The 21,210-nt window shown below is 27.9% G+C and overlaps 1 protein-coding gene across 7 annotated transcripts in view; it reads right to left on the bottom strand.

The window, feature by feature from the left end:
* Nucleotides 1-21,210, bottom strand: part of LOC107448983 (FAT atypical cadherin kugelei) — a 653,420-nt gene that overhangs the window by 355,162 nt on the left and 277,048 nt on the right. For all 7 annotated transcript variants that reach the window (XM_071187808.2, XM_043040631.3, XM_043040626.3 and 4 more), the window contains 2 exons: nt 20,285-20,634; nt 16,929-17,982 (listed from right to left, as the gene is read on the bottom strand). In XM_071187808.2, coding sequence (XP_071043909.2) covers nt 16,929-17,982; nt 20,285-20,634 — 1,404 coding nt within the window. The remainder of the gene's footprint in view (nt 1-16,928; nt 17,983-20,284; nt 20,635-21,210) is intronic.

A 21,210-nucleotide genomic window follows, 5' to 3' on the forward strand; every position in this document is an offset into this window, starting at 1 on the left:
TGTAATTACATGAGGCGGAGTTAATTTATCTTTAAGAATTTCTATAGCGAAAGAAATGTGTCAAATGTGATGGAATTGCTGTAGAGGTTCTTTTTAAGGCTTTTAGTAAAGAAAAATTGTCTAGGTTCGAATTATCTGGAGGAATAAAAGAAAGGATTGAAGCTCTTAAACTACTGTAAGTTGTATGTCTTGTGTTAATAAATGTAGCTTTTTATTTTTAAAACGAAAATTAAGCATTAAAATATGTTATAATATAACACGTACTTTATTTTGAAGTATTTTTAGAATTCTTTGCGAGAGTTTATTTACAGCGTGATAAATTGGAGATCTTTGAGAGATATTAAAAAAAATAGAATGCAGAAAATTGTCACGGTGGTAGCGGTGGAATTAAAAGGGGGTGAAGTTAATATATCTTTAAAAAATTGTGTAGCAAAAAAAAGGACGCCATCTGTAATCGAATTTCTCTAAAGGTTCATTTTAAGCCCTATAATAAAAAAAAATTAGGTTCGAAATATTTTGAGTAATAATTAATGTATTAGTTTTTATTTAATTTAATAATTTTCGAGTAATAGTTGAACTGATAGAATAATGAATCTTCTTCTAGATAAATGAATAGAATGAACTTTTTTAAAATACAAAAAGTTGCTAATGAGCAATGTAGTTAATGTAATGAAGAAACAGGATCGATATTTTGGGGAAACAATGAATGTATTGTGTTAATAAAAGCTTATTTTCGAATTAAAAATGGAAAACAATCTTTAAAAATTTATTTAAATAAAATTCATGTTTTTGCTTAAGATCAATTACCGTATACAATAAAAAAAAGCTTTTTGAAACAATAATATAATGAAAAAATCTGTTATTTTAGAGTGTTTCTTTTCAAAAATTACAATTTTGCATTTAATAATTAGAAGCAATATTTAATTTCAGGCAAATTAGGAAGATGTTTCGAAAATAGGCTTTTAATTCTGCATAATTATTTTTCCTTTTTATAAAAAGAAATTAATGCAAAAAGTAAGCATTTATTGCTGATTAAAGAGTCATTTTAATACAATTTATGAAATTCTAACATAATTTATTTTTTGAATTTTGTTAAAGAACAATAAAAAACAATTATATTATTATACGGAAGAAAAAATTATTAAAATAACAGTTTTTAATATTTTGAAAATGGAAATGGATTCATAATTCAAAATTTCCTTAAATTAAGCATAGCAATTAAAGTATTAAAAAAATATGCAAAGCTTAGTAAAAATATATTCGAACTTGAGAATTAAAGTTAACTAGTGCCCATTACAACAGACCTAACGGCATATAGGCTAATGGCTTTAAACATTAAATATATCAGGCTGACAGGTAAAAATGACGTATTTTTCAATTAGCCTACGACATATTTATGTTTTCAACTTAAATAGAGATTTAGAGCTCTTTTTTCTTGTTAATTTAAAATGCATTTTCAGTATTAGAACAATTGTATTAAGATATAAACAAGGAAAGTATAACGCAAAATAGTTTCACAAAATAGTAATAGTTAAAAATATAATAATTTTAAACTAATGCAATGTAATAAAAATATGCTCTTGGGAATACTAAAACGCTTAATAAGACATAATATTTTTTTAAATTTTCCAAAAACACTTGATTTTAAGAAATTAAAAACTTAACTATTTTGAAATTTATTCCTTTTAAAATTTTAATCAGGGAACTAATTTAACTTTTGATAACAAGAATAAAACTGTTTAACAATCACACCTTTATTCTATACAACAGTGAAATTAATGAAATTTCTCAGTCGCTTCGTGAATAATATTGCATTTTATAATATATCGAAAAGAAATAATGCCTCTGTTGGTTTTATTTATGAATTCAGGCAATTTTGTTTTGACACGAAAGCTAGAAATATAATAAAATAGCGTATGGAAATATTAAAGAAAAGAAATAAGAAATGCAATTGGCATGAAGGTAATGTTAAAGAAAATAAAAAGAACCCATCACAGAGAGAGTCCATCAAAAAACGTGGAGGAAAGAAGAAAATCCTAAGGGAAAGAACCCACTTCACCAGTTGTGTTTTCCAATTATCTCGTCGACCTGCCAGAAAGTGACAACCTAATGCGTCACGTCGAAGGTGCCAGAGATGTCACGAATGTTGCAGTCAGCGTCACGACGAGCCACTTAAGGCAAGTTGGTAATAGAACTATCTCGGATGGTTGGTTTCTAGTAAAAGAAACACTTTCTTCTACATGATTTCAAAAAAGGAAGGATACAATGTACATGCCACTTTCACAATTATGCAATCTAAGAAGGAAATGAAATTCCGAAAAAAAAAATTATGGTTGGATAATAAATATAAAGTGGTAGTGAAAGTGATGTAATTTTACGATACTGACTACATCATACTTTTACGCGATTTAGAACATTTTCTTTAAGTTTGTTAAAATTAAGAAGAAAAGAAACTTTTTAACCAAGCATGGTATTTCCGTAACAAAATATTTCTAAGAATTTAAGTGTTTCCTTTCTCCTAGCTAAGTAGCGCATTTTACATTATAAGAAATTTTTAATTAATGCAGTGTATATAAGGGATATCCAGAAAGTTATAACTTAATGACAACGTATATGCTAGAGATGTAACGAATGCGCATGTCTAATCAAGTCAAAGAAGACAAGTTGGTAATCAAACTAGTTGGTCATCAACAGTTTAAACTGCAATTTGTAACCAACCTTGAACAGTTGGTTTCTGATGGAAAACAAGTTTAATTTCAACATGATTTGGTAAAGGAAAAAGAGAAGGATATTATGCATATGCCATTTCACATACCATTTTATTCAATAAAATAAAATAAATAAAAATGTGGTTAGATATGAAAATTATGGTTAGATAGCTGTCTTAAAGTAGTAAATAAAATTAAGAAGCTAATGCAATTCTTGAAACTGTAAACTCTAGACACTAAAGAAACTAAAAAAATTTTATTGCGCGATATTGGTGGTATTAAAAAGTAACTGGATATCAAAAAATAAAAACAGAAAAAAATTCCAATTTCAGGAGTGCGTCAAGAGAAGATACATGCAAATTACGACTGAAAAACAATAAAAAAAATTGGTTAAAATAAAAAAAAAGAAATCAGCAAATATTGCATCAGCAAAAAGAAAAACAAGTCATTAGTTATAAAGAAGTAGATCGAAAATTACAAAACAGAAAGACTGAGCAAGTGATTTTTCAACTTATAGCAATCCCAATGGCTTTAAAAGAAAACTTTCCAAGACACCGCAAAACAATATCACCGATAAATTTAATTCAAACACTAAAACCAATAAAAATCTTCTATCTTTAAAATGAAACCTAAATAAAAGTCAAATATATAACCCTGATCATTATTAAAAGCTTACTAAAAAAATGTAAGGAAGGTAGAGAAAAAGGGGTACAAGTCATTAATACTAACAATCCACCATCTAATTCAGAGAACGGCTAAAGAGGTAGTTTGCACGGCTAGAAAATATTCCCAGGGAGCTTAAAAGAACAATTCTCTCCAACTGTCCTCACCAAGTTGTAAGCGTTAAATTGTTCAAATGCGATATCCAGTATAATATTGTTCTGGAATTCTCAGGTTAGAACAACTAAGGGAAGTAGCAAAAAGGAAGAGAATTACTAAGAACAGTGGAACAAGCAAATCATTTAGAGTGATAAACGACTCGAGTACTTCCATTTACTGTTCGTAAAAGACTCGGATTTCGGAGTAATACAATCCAAGGGAATACAAAAGTAATGCGCTTAGAAGCAGACATTTATAAATCATAAATAAATGTCAAATAATTCTCCCTTATTATTAAGAATGATAGCTATTGCCTTTAGTGTGCCATACATTTGATTGTTTTATATTTATTGCAGCTACAAAATGCATTGATAGAATAGTATTTATTTAGCCAAATAAGAAAACATTATATTCTAAGGCTGTCACAATTTATTCTTTTATAAAAACAGCACTTTCGATATTCATAAATATTATTGGAAAACATAAATAGACTTGATTTTTGATTGAAAATTTGAACTACACGTTTGAACTGGGATATTGATCTATCTGACATTTAATCATGCATATAATCTTGACATCTTATCAATTATTTAAATACTATGATCTAAATATGGATTTTTTCCGTAATTGTTCCAAATGGAAACAAAATCGAATTTTTTGCTGCTTTGAAGGTCTTTAAGCTAAGTCATTCAATGCAACAAATCATTAGGGGTAAAAAATTAGGAATATTTGCTAAGAATATTGTTGGTTTATGCACATTATACTAGTTCGTTTACATACCTCTATTTGATTTTATTAAAAATAGTTAACAAAGGGAATTTAACTGAAAACTTACAATACAGAAAATTTTTAATGTTCGCAAATATGAAGAAATATGCTGTTTTGTAACAAAAACACAGAACAAAACACAAAACCAAAACCATACTATCCCTTACACCGGAAACAATGATAATTTATTTTGTGGTGAATCGAGTCATAATTTAGTGGTCCCGAACCAACCGACCATCGTTAATTTCAAAATACTAATCCATTGTTGGGGCTATAAACAAGATAATTTAATAATTTTACTAAAAGATAAAACAGATCGACAAAATTTTTCACTTTTAGATTACTTTTTTTTACGTGGAATTCATACAAAAAATTATTGCACTAGTTTTGAATAAGTTTCTTTGTAATCTTTATAAATGATACTATGAATCGATTATTTATGAGCCAAAAGGTACCTTTGCAAAGAAAAAAAAAGTTATTCAAACATATTTCGTGAAATAAATCATTTCCTATTCAAAAATTCAATAACCTTTCGCCATTTGTTTCAGAAAGAAAGAAAAAGTTTCTTTTCAAAAACCTGATGTCCCGATCTTCTTCGACGAAATTCCTAGAACAGAAAGAAAATAAATAAAAAAAATCTAGAAGGGATATTTTTTCTTAAAAAAGGATCTAGGTCATACTTCTCCAACATTTCTGTTATATATCAAGCTGTATTGCCAAATAAAAGGGTTTTTCTTTTTTATCCCATAGCCGCGGTAAGGATTTATAACTGAAGACAACCAGTTATAATTGAGATATATTCTGATAAAAAGATACTAGGATAAACAGGCGGCAAAAAACAAATTATTTGCTATCATTTGCTTCGTTAACTATGATGAGGTGCCGTCGACAAAAAATTGTGCATTTGTGGTGTTGTATTTCACATGAATCCATCTTCGCTTTGTCAAGAACTTGAAATATCTTATCTGAGCAATCAAACAAAAAAAGCCATTTACCACAAAATAGTTTACAATGAATATTACAGCTATATATCATCACACTGTTACTTTCGGTAAAGGATGGTATTTTTTAATAACCCTATCCAATTTCAAACACTTTACTCCAACAGCGAGGTTGGACCGTAATTCCAATACGTTCTTTTTCATACTCTTAATTTCTGATGCGTTTCCTAGCTCGTAAAGATGATATTATATTTCGTGGATCAAAGCACTGTAGCGAATCGGGCCATCTCCTAATTAGTTTGGTTTAAGGTATGAATGCTATATAACAGAAATATTTTTTTGTCACTAGAAAAAATAGCTAATCATGGCAAATTATTTTTTAGAGGCACGATACGCTTCTCTAACGCCTGAGTTGATACTTATACTAGAAATATGATAGCAATTAAGAATTTTGTCGCTGTTAATTACGCCTTTCATTTTAGATAGCAATGATCTATTTTTTTCAGATTTTTTCTTATTCAGTGTTGTGAATTTAAGAAGCTAATAAGTGTTTTTTAAAACTATGACAAAAAAGTATGGTCGAATCTAACAGAATATGGTACAATTTACCGTGTTTCTGACTGTTTAGAAAAACTAAAAAGCTCGGTAATTTTCGATATGGTAATGATTTTGGTAAAATTAACAATAAAATATGGCCTTATAATATGTGAGTTGGTAAAATTTGGTAATTTTATCATGCTACCTGAGAGAATGGCCTAAAATCCATTAATTAGATTAAATTTACTTTTCAGTTTTGTATTTTCTACTAAATATATGGTAATAAAAACTATAATTTTTAAAACCAGAATTTCCATATCAACGGAAAAATAAAAAAATAAATACCGTATATTTTGGTTTTATTAACCAGAATTATGGTTTTTGTAACATGTTTTCATGTCATTATCATCAGTATGGTAATTCTACCTGTTTTGTATATAGGAATGCAATATTTGTATATAGGAATGCAATATTTCGAAAGTACAGATTGTTCCCTTCATACATTTAAGATAAAGTGAATATTTCAAAGTATATAAGCGCTTATTGGCGCACAGTTATATTAAATGAAGCTGAAAAACTATATATTTTGCTATATATTTTGAACATTACGATAACGAATGTTTAAAAGGTATTCTGTTAAAACACGTTTTACGATAAATATCAAAACATTGATCTATGATGGTATTTATTAAATACGATTATGATCGCAGAAATATCGATTACAATATTATCGTGATTATTATCAGCAACGACAAAAATCAAGTGCGATAATATTGCAATAGTGATAGTGATGATAATAAATTAAGTACATAACTATTGCAAGTGTTGATAAATTTTATTTGGGTAATGAAAATATTGACCAGTGGAAAAATAATGGAAATTAGTGAAATATAAAAAATATTGAGACGTATCGTTAAAAAACGACATTTCCTAACTATATATCACAATATTAAAACTTCGTTATCGAATTCTACTTACATTTATTAACTAAGGACTCTCGATATGTACTGGTCGCGTTTAAAAAATAATTTATTTTTTAATATAAGATGAACTTGAGTTATGTGCAACTAATTATACATAATCAAACAGTTTAGTCTATTTTTTTCAAGCATTCAATTATAAATTTCAAACATGAACGTTGTGACTATATTTTTTATTACACAGTAAAAAAAAATTAACAGAATTTAAATAAATTTGAATTTCTTGGACGTAAAGTACTTTTTAATATCGTGTGTAATATTAATTACTAACAAAAAAACTGTTTCGAGTTGAATTATACTTTAAAAGAATTATAAATTTATCAGACAGTGTTTTTTTTACCAGAAAAGATAGGTTGAAATGTTAAATATTGAATATTTTTGTATCAACTTCAAGCAAGGGGGCGCAGTGAGCGCTGACGTAACACAGAGGATAATTATGTAAACACTGAAAGGAGTAGTCAATTAAAATAGCCTATAAAAACTTATTTGACTATGATTTTAAGTAAATTTTAAAGCAGTCGGTAAAAAGTATACGACAAAAAGAATTAAGGCTTAAGCTAATTTTTTCATCAGTATAATTGTTACACGTGGACATCATAAAAAAAGCTTTAAACAATATTTTTTTCTTTTTCTAAAACATCTAAATCAAGCTAAAGAATAAAAGCATCACATTAATTTGAGTGACTAAAAAAAGAATGAAAGAAGCAAATTAAATACTGATTATTTCAGGTAAAACAGTAAAAAAAAGCATTAAGCTAACAAGAGACGAGAGTTGTTCGATTTGGAGGTAATAAAAACCGGTTTTTCGCTAAAGAAACGACGCTGTTAATTTTGAACAGACTAGCTTATATTTTCTATCAGACAATTAATATACTGTTAAAATGAAATAAAACGTGCTAAAAGGATATTGATATTGATAATAATGGCAATAATGATTTCTGATTACTCTGAATTCACCTAGGTTATATCACACTTTATTTTTGGGATACAAAACAACTTTAATAAATAAACGAAACACACGAAGAAAAAAAATCTCGTAAAATAACCGTAATGAAATTTTGGGTATACAAAAATAATCTCTATAATAAAACCCAAAACATACGGTATTAAAACTTTAATTTTATCGTTATTATGGTAACGATTTACCGGAAATTCCGGTTTTAAATATCATGGTTTTTTACTACACATTTAATAAAAATTTCATAATTGAAAAGAAAAATTTAACCAAAAAAAAAAAATGGTTTTATACCGTGTCATGAAAAAAATTATAAAATTTGACCACGTTCACCAAATTTTGTCACATATTATAAAACTATATTTAGTTATTAATTTTACTAAAATCATTAGCAAAGCTCTTCGGGTAAAAAATACCGCGCTTTTTGGTGTTGCGAATAGAGTCAGAAAAACGGCATATTTTACCATATTCTGGCAGTTTCGATCATATTTTTTTCTCAGTGCACATAAAATATTCGCTAATAAATAATGTTTTTAAGTAACGAAACTTACTTGATTCGAATTCGTCAATAATGAATATGATTCAATTTGAATAATACTAATACGCAAAATATGGTGGTAAAAATAAGTTTATAAACTATATTTTACTTTAAGCTTTTAAATTGTTAATTTTAAATGAGTAAGTTCAAAATTTTTCTTTCGCTTTAGTATGTTTTATTCTCTTTATTGATATAATTATGTTTTTCAGATGTCTTTTGAGGTGTCAAATGTGGTGATTTCTGAAGCCAAGAAAAAAGAAAAATAATAATATATAATACACCTCAATTGTTAAGGAAACAACAAACGATATCTTTAAAGAGATAAACAAATGTCAATAAAGGAATATCTGTGCATCTTCGAATAAATAAAAGATGAGGTTGTAAAGTTATTGTTACTCCAGGCGAATTTTCATGAAAAGAAACACAAGCGAACAAAATTTTCAATATAGTTGATTTCGCACAAAAGATAATTTTGATATTATATGCTTCGATTAATCCCATAAAATTCATACGTTGTTTCAATATATGATATAAATTTATATTTTTAACAGAAAATCCAAACAACTAAGCAAAATGCTTTGTTGTAATATATCTAAACAATCAGAACAAATTCTATCAAACAAATTTATAATTATGACGCACGTTAGAATATTTATATTTAGCAGAATTTTAAAATTTTTCTCTCATTTTATTTATGAACTAGAAGAAAATCTCGTTACATATACTCTCAAATTTATCTCACAAAATGCCGTGTTGGTAAACTTATTTTTAAAAATTTCCAACGAGCACTAGGAAAAGCTTCGTCGTTGACAATAATAAAATTTACGTTTTCGTCTATGAAGACCTTCTCATTCACGAAATCAGATAAATCCTAGAGCTACTCTAACTTTAAAATCACTAGAGAGGGAGAGCTCAAAAGAAAGAGTACAGACTTGTTCTTTCCTTCCTTATTTCAGCGTTCTTCTTAAATCCATTTAGAAATAGAATTTATAATAAATATAGAGAGACATATGCTGGAATCAAACACATCGTGTGCTGGATATTTGGCGCCTTCTTCCTAGCGCTGGAATTCGTGTGAGGTTTAAATTTGCGTGAAATAAAGGGGAATAATGAAGCTTATTTGCGAAACGAACTTTTAGAAAAAAAGATTAAAAATAAAAAATATATAAAAAAGTATTGTTTGTTTTAGATTGTTCTAAAGAAGATTTAACTTGTTCATTTTCTCATGAGATACGAGAAATTTTTCTCTAAATTAAAGGTCGTCTTAAAATTTTTGCGAGCGCCTTAAAAATGTATATTTTTAAATAAATTTAATAAGTATTTTTTTATTTGGTATCAAGTACGAAGTTAAATATACTTGAAAATATTCTACAGAAATAATATTTAGTAAAACATTTAGAAAAGTAAGTAAACTAAATGAATAAATAAATAGTATCTAGTAAAGTTATCATTTACGCAGACGATATTTTAAGGTACGAAATTAGATATCAAAACGCGCATTATTTCAAGACCCATGCTCAACGAATTTAAATTATTCCATTTGTTACAGATAGATTAAATACACAAAAGAATTAACATTTAAAGGTCCAAACATTCCACCGTTTTCCTGCAAAAACTATTGGGACCATACTTTTCAGATTGCGCTTTTTAGAGTCAGTTATTCAAATCCGCTCTAAGGAAGGTATGATTATTCAAAGAAAGTGTAGAATTTGATAAAATTATTAGCCCCTAGATGGCGTCTCATAATGAAAATGTAATTCTGAGCCACTAGATGGCGTCTTATAATGAAAATGTAATTCAGAATCACTAGATGGCGTCTTATAATGGAAATGTAATTCAGAGTCACCAGATGGCGTCTTATAATGGAAATGTAATACAGATTCATTTAAGAATTCAAAGAAGGCAGATGTAAGCCTAATGTACCAATTTTTTTTATTTTTTTTATTATAATTTTACAGAAAGTACACTTTTGAGTCAGATTTTGCAACTAAAAATATCGCCTGCACGGATTCATTTGCATATTTAAGATAACGCCCTCGAACCATTAAGATTGGTTCTTACTAGGTAAAAATTCCATCATTAGGGGGTCATACGCTAGATAGGTGTTCACTTTTTTTCTTTTTTACGCGCTGAACATTGTTCTAAAAAGCATTTTATTCGATTTGATTAAAAAGTAAATTTATTTGTACAGCCATGACATTTCGTACAATAACGTTTCAATTTATTGACATGACTATTAAATCCTATAATCTGAAGAACTCTTTCTTCTCTTTGATGGGGGTGACTTTCAGACCCCCCTTTCCGGCTTACAGCCTTGGATTCATTAGCGAAATTTTAGTTTTATATTTCATGACATTTACACTTTCGAATAAAAAAAATATTAATATTCCAAAACCAATTTAAAATATTCAGTTAATAGACCTCCCATGCATATTTTCTTTAAATCTGACTGATCATAAATGACTAGAGCATCACATTTCTGATGCAAAGTGTCACAGTAAGATTAAATAAAAAAATTTATTAATAAAGACAGTGTGCTGCAGTCCATCAAAAGATGACATTTATGGTGTAGGAATGAAGCCCAACTCTCAGCGTGACGCTTTTTCTGTTCTGTGCTCTTAAGAGCTAGAAACGCTGTGATATTAATTAGACATACTGGGCGACGTTGATACGTTTATAAGGGGAATGAGATTGACACAAGCAAGGATAAAATAGTGCCTACTGTGACGTCCATGTCACTAAGTCAAAGAAATGAACATGTTCCATGAGCTAGTAAAGGTCGCTGAACTGAAGAGTTGTAATTAGATGATTATTGCACAAATTGCTCTTCAAAAAGCTTCAGTGAGTGTTGAGACTAATAACACATAAATGATAACATATAAAAACCATGGAGCCTAAATGTATTTAATTTAAAGAATTCTTTGAAAATTTTACAGTTGGGTTTATATTTCAGGTAACACATGTAATGATTTTTTTCTTACATTGGTATAAATCATAATAATGATTTTCAACTTTTATGATTACATTAGAAATTAATCGTAATAATGCTTGATTAAAGAATTCAATAATAGTTTTTAACTATTTCATTTAAAAAGAAAATAAATTTTTTTCTTATTGGCGTTTATCATAATAATGTTTGCACGTTTTATGATCACATTTGTGTTAATCGTAATAATGTTTAATTAAAAATTAAAATAACAATGTTTAGTTAGTTTATTTAAAATAAGATTATTAACTTTTTTCTTACATTGGTGTTAATCATAACGTTTTCTAGCTAAGTTTTTTTAAAACTTTTTTTTGAAATCTAAAGTCTTCTGCTTTTATAAACATAGCTTGAATACTGGATTTTAATGTATGCAGGATAATTGAAAAAAACTGTACTTTAATAGATAAACTAGATGGGATAAATAAAAAAATTATATTAACAGAAAAAATGGAACAAATTGAAAATTCTTAATTTTTTTCCGTTTCTTATATATATATATATATATATATATATATATATATATATATATATATATATATATATATATATATATATATATATATATATATATAAAGAAAAGAGGGATTAACAAAGAAAATTAAGAGAAATAATAAGTTTTATTATTATTTTTTTTTTAATTTTCTTCTAATATATTACATTTTATTAATTTCCTTATGTAATACATTTTGTGTTTTATTCTGCAGTTGTTTAAATTTTTTTCCCTATTTTTTGCTTGATTGTTTTAATTTGCATTTTTCGTTTATTTTGCACTTTTTTGAGGATATAATCGTGTGAGGTAATGATGAGATTATAGATTTTCCTAATTTAGTTGTTCGACTTTTAATTTTTTTAATATATATATTATAATTTTTAATTTTTTGAATATTTAAAAAAAAAATAATAATTCTTTTCCTCCTCTCCTTTAAAAAATCTTTATAATACTTTCCATGCTATCTCTATATTTTTTACTCGATTGTTTTATTTTGCAGATATATATATATATATATATATATATATATATATATATATATATATATATATATTAATATTTCTAAAGCAAATAGACTTAATATGTGTCCTTAAAACTAAAATGTAATATTTATTCAGCAATCACAAAAGTTAATCTTATTTTTAAGGCAGAAAAAAAATCAAAAACAATGTTTTCAAATTATGTAAGCATTTATCTCACAAAAAAATGTTTCCGTTCAGAAATATTGTGCGACTGAAAAAATGTCTTTAGAGAATGCTTCAATTTAAGCTCTTGGATCATCAAAAGCAGAATAAATTTCCTTTTAAGAACTGCGCGTCCCAATTTACATGCTAATCAGCAATTTCTCTTACTTTTACCGGCGAAAAAAAAAAGATAGTCAGAATCTATTCTGTGTCTATTTTACTCTCATACAAAAAATAATAATAATAAAAAAACACATTCTATAACATTAATCTATACAAAAAATAGTGAAAAGAAGAAAAAAAAGATTAGGTGATGGTTTAAATGATAAATAAGAATTTCGAAAAAGAAGATAAAAGCGTAGTAGTGATGGAGACTTTTGTCTGTGAAAACCATTTAAAAAAAATAGATCATCAAGGCAGAATGTATTTTAGCTTTCTCTTATATCACTAAGACTCAAAATGTATTTCAACATAAAAGTGAAATTTATTTTTGTTTTTTTTTCCAATAAAAAGATAAATTAAAAGAATTTTTTTGTGAATAGATCCACAAAGGTCGTAGAAATTGTGAAACACTTTGTGTAGAAACACTTAGAAATCTTTAAATCTCAAAATGTATTTTAGCAGAAAAGTGAAAATACATGTTTTTTTCCAATAAAAAGGTAAATTAAAAGAATCATTAACTTTTTTTTAATTGACCAACGAAAGTCGAAGAAATTCTGAAATATTTTAATGTGAACCTCTTTATTAAGAAACGATTTTTATAATTTTTTCCAACATATGATATTTACAAGATAGTTATTGTTCAAATATGATCACTTCCTCATTAAGTTAACTTCAGAATAATAATTTTACTGTTCATTTTCTTTAATTTAAATTATCACAATACAAGTTTCAAAACTATATTTCTTCATATAAAAGAATAGCTGTCTATGAGCAGAAGTCAATTAGGCAAAACATAATGTAAAAAATAAATACATATAGTGGAAGGCTAAAAGCTGCTTTGGTGCTATTAATCAATGTTATCATCGCCCTCACAATAAATCGAGAGAAATATACAAACTGGTAAAAAAATTAAATGAAGCATAAAAAAATTTAAATTTTTCATTAAAATATGGAGTTATTCTCCCAAATCAAAGTCAACAGCGAAAATCAGTGTTGACCATTATTTTTACAGTTTCGATGCTACTGACTAATCTTATGATAAATAGCCTGACAAAAATTTATAAAAATACAAAAATATTTAAAAATAAATCATGATGAAAAAAAAATTATAGCTAGGAAAAAATTAACCATTGAGCGTAGGTCTGACAGACTTAAGTTTAAAAGGCTTCTTGGCAGTCTGTCTGTCAATGTCATTAGGCTGGAAAGAGAATCAATTAAAACCACCAGACTAAAAAGAATGTATGGCATTTCTTTATGAGTAGGTGTGTTTGAAAAAAAAAATTGCAACAAACTGGCAAGGGAATAAAACAGAGTTAAGAGAAAATTTCTAATACCAAAATAGAAAATGTTACAAGAATACGTAACTAATTCATTCAGGTCTATTAAAACAGTGCTCCCCAGTCTTTTTATCGCCACGGAATGCTTAAAAGTTTGATAACTTTACCGCGGCCTAGATTGTTTTGTTATGTTCTAGATTGAGATATTCTTAGATTGTTATATTCTAGATTGTTTTGAATTAATAATTTTAATTTAATGGTATTTAACAATGCCTCCAAAATGAGATACAATTAATTATTGGTGGGGCTTCAGGTGACATCTCTCACCTCAGGGTTAACCTCTCGACCATGGAAAGTCGTACAAACCCGAGACAAATACATCACAGTAAATAAAAAGGAAATAAATGTTTTAATTTGAACCCCGGACCGGTAGCCCGGGGGTTGGTGTCCACTATATTAGAATATGCTATTCTCCAAAATCAAGATCAGCAGTATCTAAGCAGTGTTGAGAGATATTATCCGAAAAAATTCAAACAATGTAAGAAGTTTGGTATCAGAAAATACCAAAAAGTTTCTCAAAAAAACAAAAATCAAAATCCTCTATTTCCCAGAATTTTAAAAATATTTTCTTTAAACACCATCTTATTCCACTCTCAGTTTAAAGCTGTTTTGTTTCTTGTTTGCTTTTATTTCATTTATTGTCATTTTCATATAAATATACAGATTCGCCTATAAGTTTTATATAGTTCACCCCTACGCCGCGCCTCTATCCAGTTTGTTGCAATAACTTTCTATGTGATTAATTCTGTAATATCTAAGTATTTCTCTTCATTGTATGTTTTTGGCTTTGATTATAGTATTTGTTAACAGCATTGATATTTTTTTTTCTACTGGTTATGTTGACAGTGATACTATCAATGAATCTGCTATATATATCTTGGACGCGTTATAAAACTAATATATACGTAAAAAGCCTGTTATGACGCATAATAATTATAAAGTAAAATACATCCGCAAAAGCAATTTGTCAGTGGTTGGAGAATAAGATTCCACAATTTCGAGAATAACGATATTATGGTGGTGATTCGGCCAGCATTGTGCACCATCAGCCTTTATTTCCAAGATACCCATAGATGTAAATGTGTGTGGGCTTCAAGGTGTTACCGATGACAGAACCCTTGTCATTCAGAATGACAACTTAGTGCCTTAACCGTTATGCTATAGCAACTCATAAAACGTATAAAATTTTTGAAATAAATAATCGAGAACTGAAACTTCAATATTTAAAACTCTAATTGTATTTCGAACAACGAAAACAAACGAGAAAAAAAATCTAAAAACGTGCGAAATAGTGCATGTTATACAATTTTGTAGTCACATATCTAAAACCATGTTAAAAAAAACACTATACATCATTTACTTTAAAATACCGAATTTATTTAAATGCCTATATTTTTTCCCGTTATCATAGTGAAAATTAAACCTTTAAAAAGAAAGGAAACAAATTAAGTAAAAAAATCTGATTCGAATTATTATATGGTCGAAATAATATATATACATATATATATATGTATATATTAATGAAATGTATCACTTACCTTTTAGATAAGGTGTTATGTAGATAAACTGCCAGTTGCATACAAACCAAAAATTACCTTTATTTCCTAATAAATAAAGCCGACTATCTTGCACCAAAATTGACACTTTATTAATTCCTACGTAAACCTAAGTTTTATAAAATACTTTCACAATCCCGATATCTTATTTTAAACCTCCATTAACACATCATTATACTAGAAAAGCTTCTTGAAAGATTTTAAAATTAATAAATTAATGCATAGTTTAAAATTTTGTTACGAAATGTATTTTCTTTACTAATAATGGAAAAGATCATGTTCTAGCAGAGAGTGAGACAGCTTACATAACAGTGAAAAAAAAATTATAGCTGCGTAATCATAATATAGAGTTCATTATATTTAACAAAGTATTTAATAACCTCGCTGCATTTGGATAAAAATAATTTTAAAACCATGGCATGAATTTTGCGAAAAATTTTGGATTCGTTAATGCATTTTAGAAAATTTAGGATTCGTTAATGCATTTTAGAACTACAAGAATAAGCTACTTCTTTCGGGTTTTCAACATAATCCAATTAATGGCTCTTTTGAAATAAGTAGAACTCAGACAATAGCAGAAGGAAGGATATTTTAAAGAATATATCGATAATTTTTTGAGTAACATGTAGCTTTTTGTTTAATGAAAAAGCATATCAAAGTTATAAATTATTGAGATCAAAATATTTTCATATAAATAAAAAGTAGCTTTAATCGTATTAACAACAGAGTGTGGAATATAAAAGATTAAATTTAAAAGTTTGAAGCAAATCTTATAAGAAATAGAGTTCACAATTATGTTTTTTTGTGAGTGATTTACGCGTAACTGACGTTGAGCAAGATACTGTAAAAATCTAAAAACGTTGTTTAAAAATAAGTAATGTAGATTTTAAAACTTTATAAACTATGAAAGCATTTCTGCAAAACTTTGGAAAGAAATGAGATTTTCATGAACTGGTAAAAACTTTTATCTAATAATTTTAACAAAATAATATTCCTGAAGTTTATGAAAAGTTTCTTATTAAATCCAAATTCTGCGGGTAAGAACATAGTTTTATGTGGGTAACTCAGGGTTCGCAATAATTGAATTTGACAGCATATTATTAGCTTTCTAATAATTAATCCCTCAACTTGGAAATATTTGTGGTACTTGCTATTAATGTATGGTGCGAATATTTTAGTGAAAAATAAATGCATTATTTATATAACATTCAAATAATTTTTAAGATATTGCTAAAAAGGCTTTCGTTAAAATTATTTTTTTCCAGACTGACTATAGAAATTAGAAATTCATTAAGAAGTTATCTGTATACAATATTATCTCTCTGATTTTGTGACCAAGAAAATATTAATAATTATTAGTTGCAAAAATTAGCTCAATTTCAAATACAGCGTAAAGAAACACCACGTTAATCATGAGCCAAATTTGAAGTACATAAATGAAAGAGTATAACTGAAATATCTGACTTACCCTGATCATCAATCGAAAATATGCCTACACCATCTCCATCGCGAATTGAATAGGTTATGGTGGAATCAATACCAGGAGGATCTGAATCTGTTGCAGTAACTTGAGTGACAAAAGTACCCTCGGGTTTATTTTCAAGAACAGATCCAGATGCTACAAAGTCCGGAAATTTCGGAGATTGAAAGTTCTCATTAACGTCTTCAACTTCAACCAACAGGTAAGCAACGGAAGATAGGGGTGGATCACCTTGATCTCTGGCAATTATGGTTACATTGTAAAGTTGCTTTTGTTCGAAATCTAACGAACGGGCTAGTCTTACAACACCAGTTTGTGGATCGACAGAAAATGTTCCTCCACCAAGCATTTCATAAACCACACGTCCACCGTCACCCAAATCTGGATCTCTAGCTGACATTATCATGACAACAGTTCCTAAAGGTAAATCCTCACGAACTTTAACCCAAAACTGTGATAATCCAAACATAGGGGGATTATCGTTCACATCCTCTAATCGAATATAGACAACAGTTGAAGACATTAGTGCCTTTTCCAAAGACGAATCTTTAGCCCAAACACGCAGAGCATAGTTTTCTGTACTTTCTCTGTCCAATGCTCCAATAACGGTCAAAAGACCAGAGTCTTTATCAACATGAAAACGATCCCAAGCTGGACCCTCTAAGCTATACGTCAGTCGAGCATTTTCACCTTCATCATTATCAGTTGCTCGAAGTCGTATGACACTAGTTCCATTTTCAACATTTTCTGGAATCACAAAATGATAAGATGATTTTTCAAATGCTGGTGCATTATCATTAACATCGCGAATATTAACAACAATCTGAGTTGATGCGGTTTTTTGTGGTTTTCCAAGATCGAAAGCTGTGATATTTAAGATATATTTAGAAGTTCTTTCACGATCGAGTTTGGCATCAACAATAAGTCTTCCAGTGTATAAATCAATTTTGAAAGAGTCATCTCCCTCGTTGTTATAATTAATTACGTAAACAAGCAATCCAGCGTAACTGTGGTCTCTATCTCTAGCTCGAACTGCAACAACCTGAAACAACATTAGGTCATAAAGTTAAAGAATCTGCACTTAATTTGTATAAATGCATCAATTACAACGAAAGATACGATTTTGCATTAACGTGTGTTTGAACTAAGTTTTTGCAAACTTTACTTGAATTAACTCAACAATAAATAATAAATAAATAAACTTTTAACCAAGAAAAGTCCTTCAATCTTCATTTGACACATATTTTACCATTTATATATCACCGTCTGGAAAATCAAGCTCTTTGCAATTAAGCCAAGCTAATTAGAAAAGTCTTCAGTGTTTTCCAGTCAGTCTAGAATTTTTAATGTTCGTAACTCCTATGTGTTCAGAAAATCCACGAAAATATACTCAATCACCCTGAATTAGGCTTATTGCAATGAGCCATGTAGACTCATTATAAGCGAGTGGACATAAATCATGCTTATTTGAGCATCTAGTCAGTCTGGAATTTTTTAGGTTCGTTAAAATCAGCTCCTATGTGTTCGTATATGGAAAATGTACTCGATCACGTTGAATTAGGCTTAAGCGAGTTGACATAAACCATGCTATTTGAGCAAAGTAAGATATATTTTCTAATTAGAATAAAATTAAGTGAGCTCATTGTAATAAACCTAAAAACTGTCAGATGTTTAGAAAATATTGGATACATATCCAATTGGCCTATAGTGACGAAACGAGTGGATAAGTGATGTTGACGGTTTGAAAAGTGCAGGATTTTTCAATTAGTCATCAGTGCTTACAAAGCTAATTTCAGTTAGAAACAACCATCACTTTGAGGGTATTCTATTGTTTATTATATCGCTTGATACGTTTCACGTGCAAAAGAAACTTTAACAATGCTATTTTAACTGTTGAGTTTTGTATCAAATCCAATAAAAATTGGAAAATTTATCATGTCTGCTGTTTTTAGATATCCTAAAAAGAATTTCTTACATTATCGACATATTTTTCACAAATTTAATTATTTTAACTATTTTAAATTTAGCTCAACAGATGAAGAAAAATGTAAAAAGTAAATATACTTATTTAATTTCTAACGTAAATTTGAAATTCTCTGAGAAAACGACACCGTCTTTAGACATACGCTGTGTTGTTTAAATTCAGCTTGAAATACTTTAAAAAAATAAATGTACGTATTTTCTAAGCATTTGACCGAAAAAAAATCTATAACAAAAAGATAAAAAATAAAGTGAATTATACAAACATTCATATTTAATTTTTTAAAAAATAGATTTTTATAACCAATATAGTAAATCTAATTAAATGAATAAATAAATAAAAATATATCGTTAGATTAAATAAATTTTCCTCTAATTTATTTATTGTTTATTTTACTTTATACATGCTGTTTTAATTGGAGAAATAACACTGTATAGAACATTGATGAACACCATATTCATCAACATCAATAATGCACAATGGCTATTGTTGATTTAACTGTTATAGCGGCACCTGTTTCGAATTATGTATGACTTCGTGACACTTGGCACTACTGCGTTTGAATGTAGTACGTTTGCATAGGAAATCACAATATAGTGGAAACTAGTATAAATCAACTACAACTTGTACTCCTTATAAAATTAAGGAAATAATTTCTCTGGTACTGATTAGACTGATAGATATTAAAAAAATTAGCAAAAATACAGATTTTTTGATTTTCCAATAATAATAATAATGGCTGTTAGTCAAGTAATTACTCGAATAATTCAAGAATAATTTATTTTGAAAAAAAAAACAAAAAAACTGTGATTTTTTTAATGGACAAAAACAACTGAAATGTAATTGTTTGGCAAAAATAATAATTTTAACTAGCTTTAAGCCATAAAAGTGACCATTTAATGCTTCTAGTATTTTTAAGCAAACAATAAATGGATATAATGTAAAAAAATATTTTTTTAAAATAAAGAGAAACTTTTAGAATGCGATAAAATGTAGAAAACATATGGCGGGATTTTTCTGCAATATAATGATCCAATTTATTATTTGATTAATCATTATTTTTCTTAACCTTATTTAAATGGACTAATTTTTGTAATCATCATTTTGATGCTTATGATTTCTTAGTATTTAGTAATAACGCCTATTCACTAATAATAATTGAGGAGTATTAATATCAATCCAAGACAAAACACCACAAAGTACTCATTATCTTAATGTTTCAATTTATAAGATAGTACTAATCTGCATAATTATTGATTTTATATGCGAGAAATACATTCAAAATAGTCATTTAGAGAAAAAATAGCTTAATCCAAATTGACATAAATTAAAATCGTTAATGAACGTAATGGTGTGAGATTACCTCCGTTCCAATACTTGCTGATTCATTAATCCATACTTCTTTAGGGATAGTAGATAAAAATTCTGGTGAATGCCTGTTTTCTCCATAACGTCCTGGAACAGCGGCATCTTTGTGTCCAACATTTTTGTTTTGGCTATTTCCCAAACTTAATAACTCCATATATCTGTCGGTCACATCTAGTTTTCGGCAATCAATTGTAACTCCGCCTTTGTTGCGAGAAGTTGTATGCGACACAACTTTCAAGTTAATTGTCATAACGTCAGCAAAATGCTGACTGTCGGTGGCGGAAACATTCAGCAACCAGTCTTTCTTTGACTGCTTTGATAAGTCACAAGTGACTTTAAGTATGCCTAAAAAATAACAATATGTATTATTACATAAATATATTAAAGAATCTGTTTCATATTTTAGTTATTTTTATTCTTTGATGCTAAAAATGTAAAAATATATTTGTGTGTATGATCAATTTCTGCATGAAGTCCAGCTCTAACTGTTTTAATAATTGCCTGAAGATGAAATATAAAAGAGTCATTTTCAGAGAATATATTGGCTTAAAAAATAAAAGTTTTATTGTTTAGTTTTTTTTATATGTTAATACAAGTATTTAGGTCTATTATCATGAAGAAAAAATTGAGTGCATTTTGTATACCCTGAATATATCTGTAATCAACTGACTACAATGCGTTGAATGATATCATTACATAAATATACTAAGGAATCTGTTTAAAATTTTGGTTATTTTTGTTCTTTGATGCTAAAAATGTAAAAATATATTTGTGTGTATGATCAATTTCTGCATGAAGTCCAGCTCTAACTGCTTTAATAATTGCCTGAAGATGAAATAAAAGCATCACTTTCAGAGAATAATATTGGCTTAAAAAATATAAGTTTTACTGTTTTAGTTTTTTTATTGTATATGTCAATGC

Source organism: Parasteatoda tepidariorum, chromosome 11, assembly GCF_982258835.1.
Source record: "Parasteatoda tepidariorum strain Cologne lab strain chromosome 11, Ptep-v5.0, whole genome shotgun sequence".
In the NCBI taxonomy this organism is placed as follows: domain Eukaryota; kingdom Metazoa; phylum Arthropoda; class Arachnida; order Araneae; family Theridiidae; genus Parasteatoda; species Parasteatoda tepidariorum.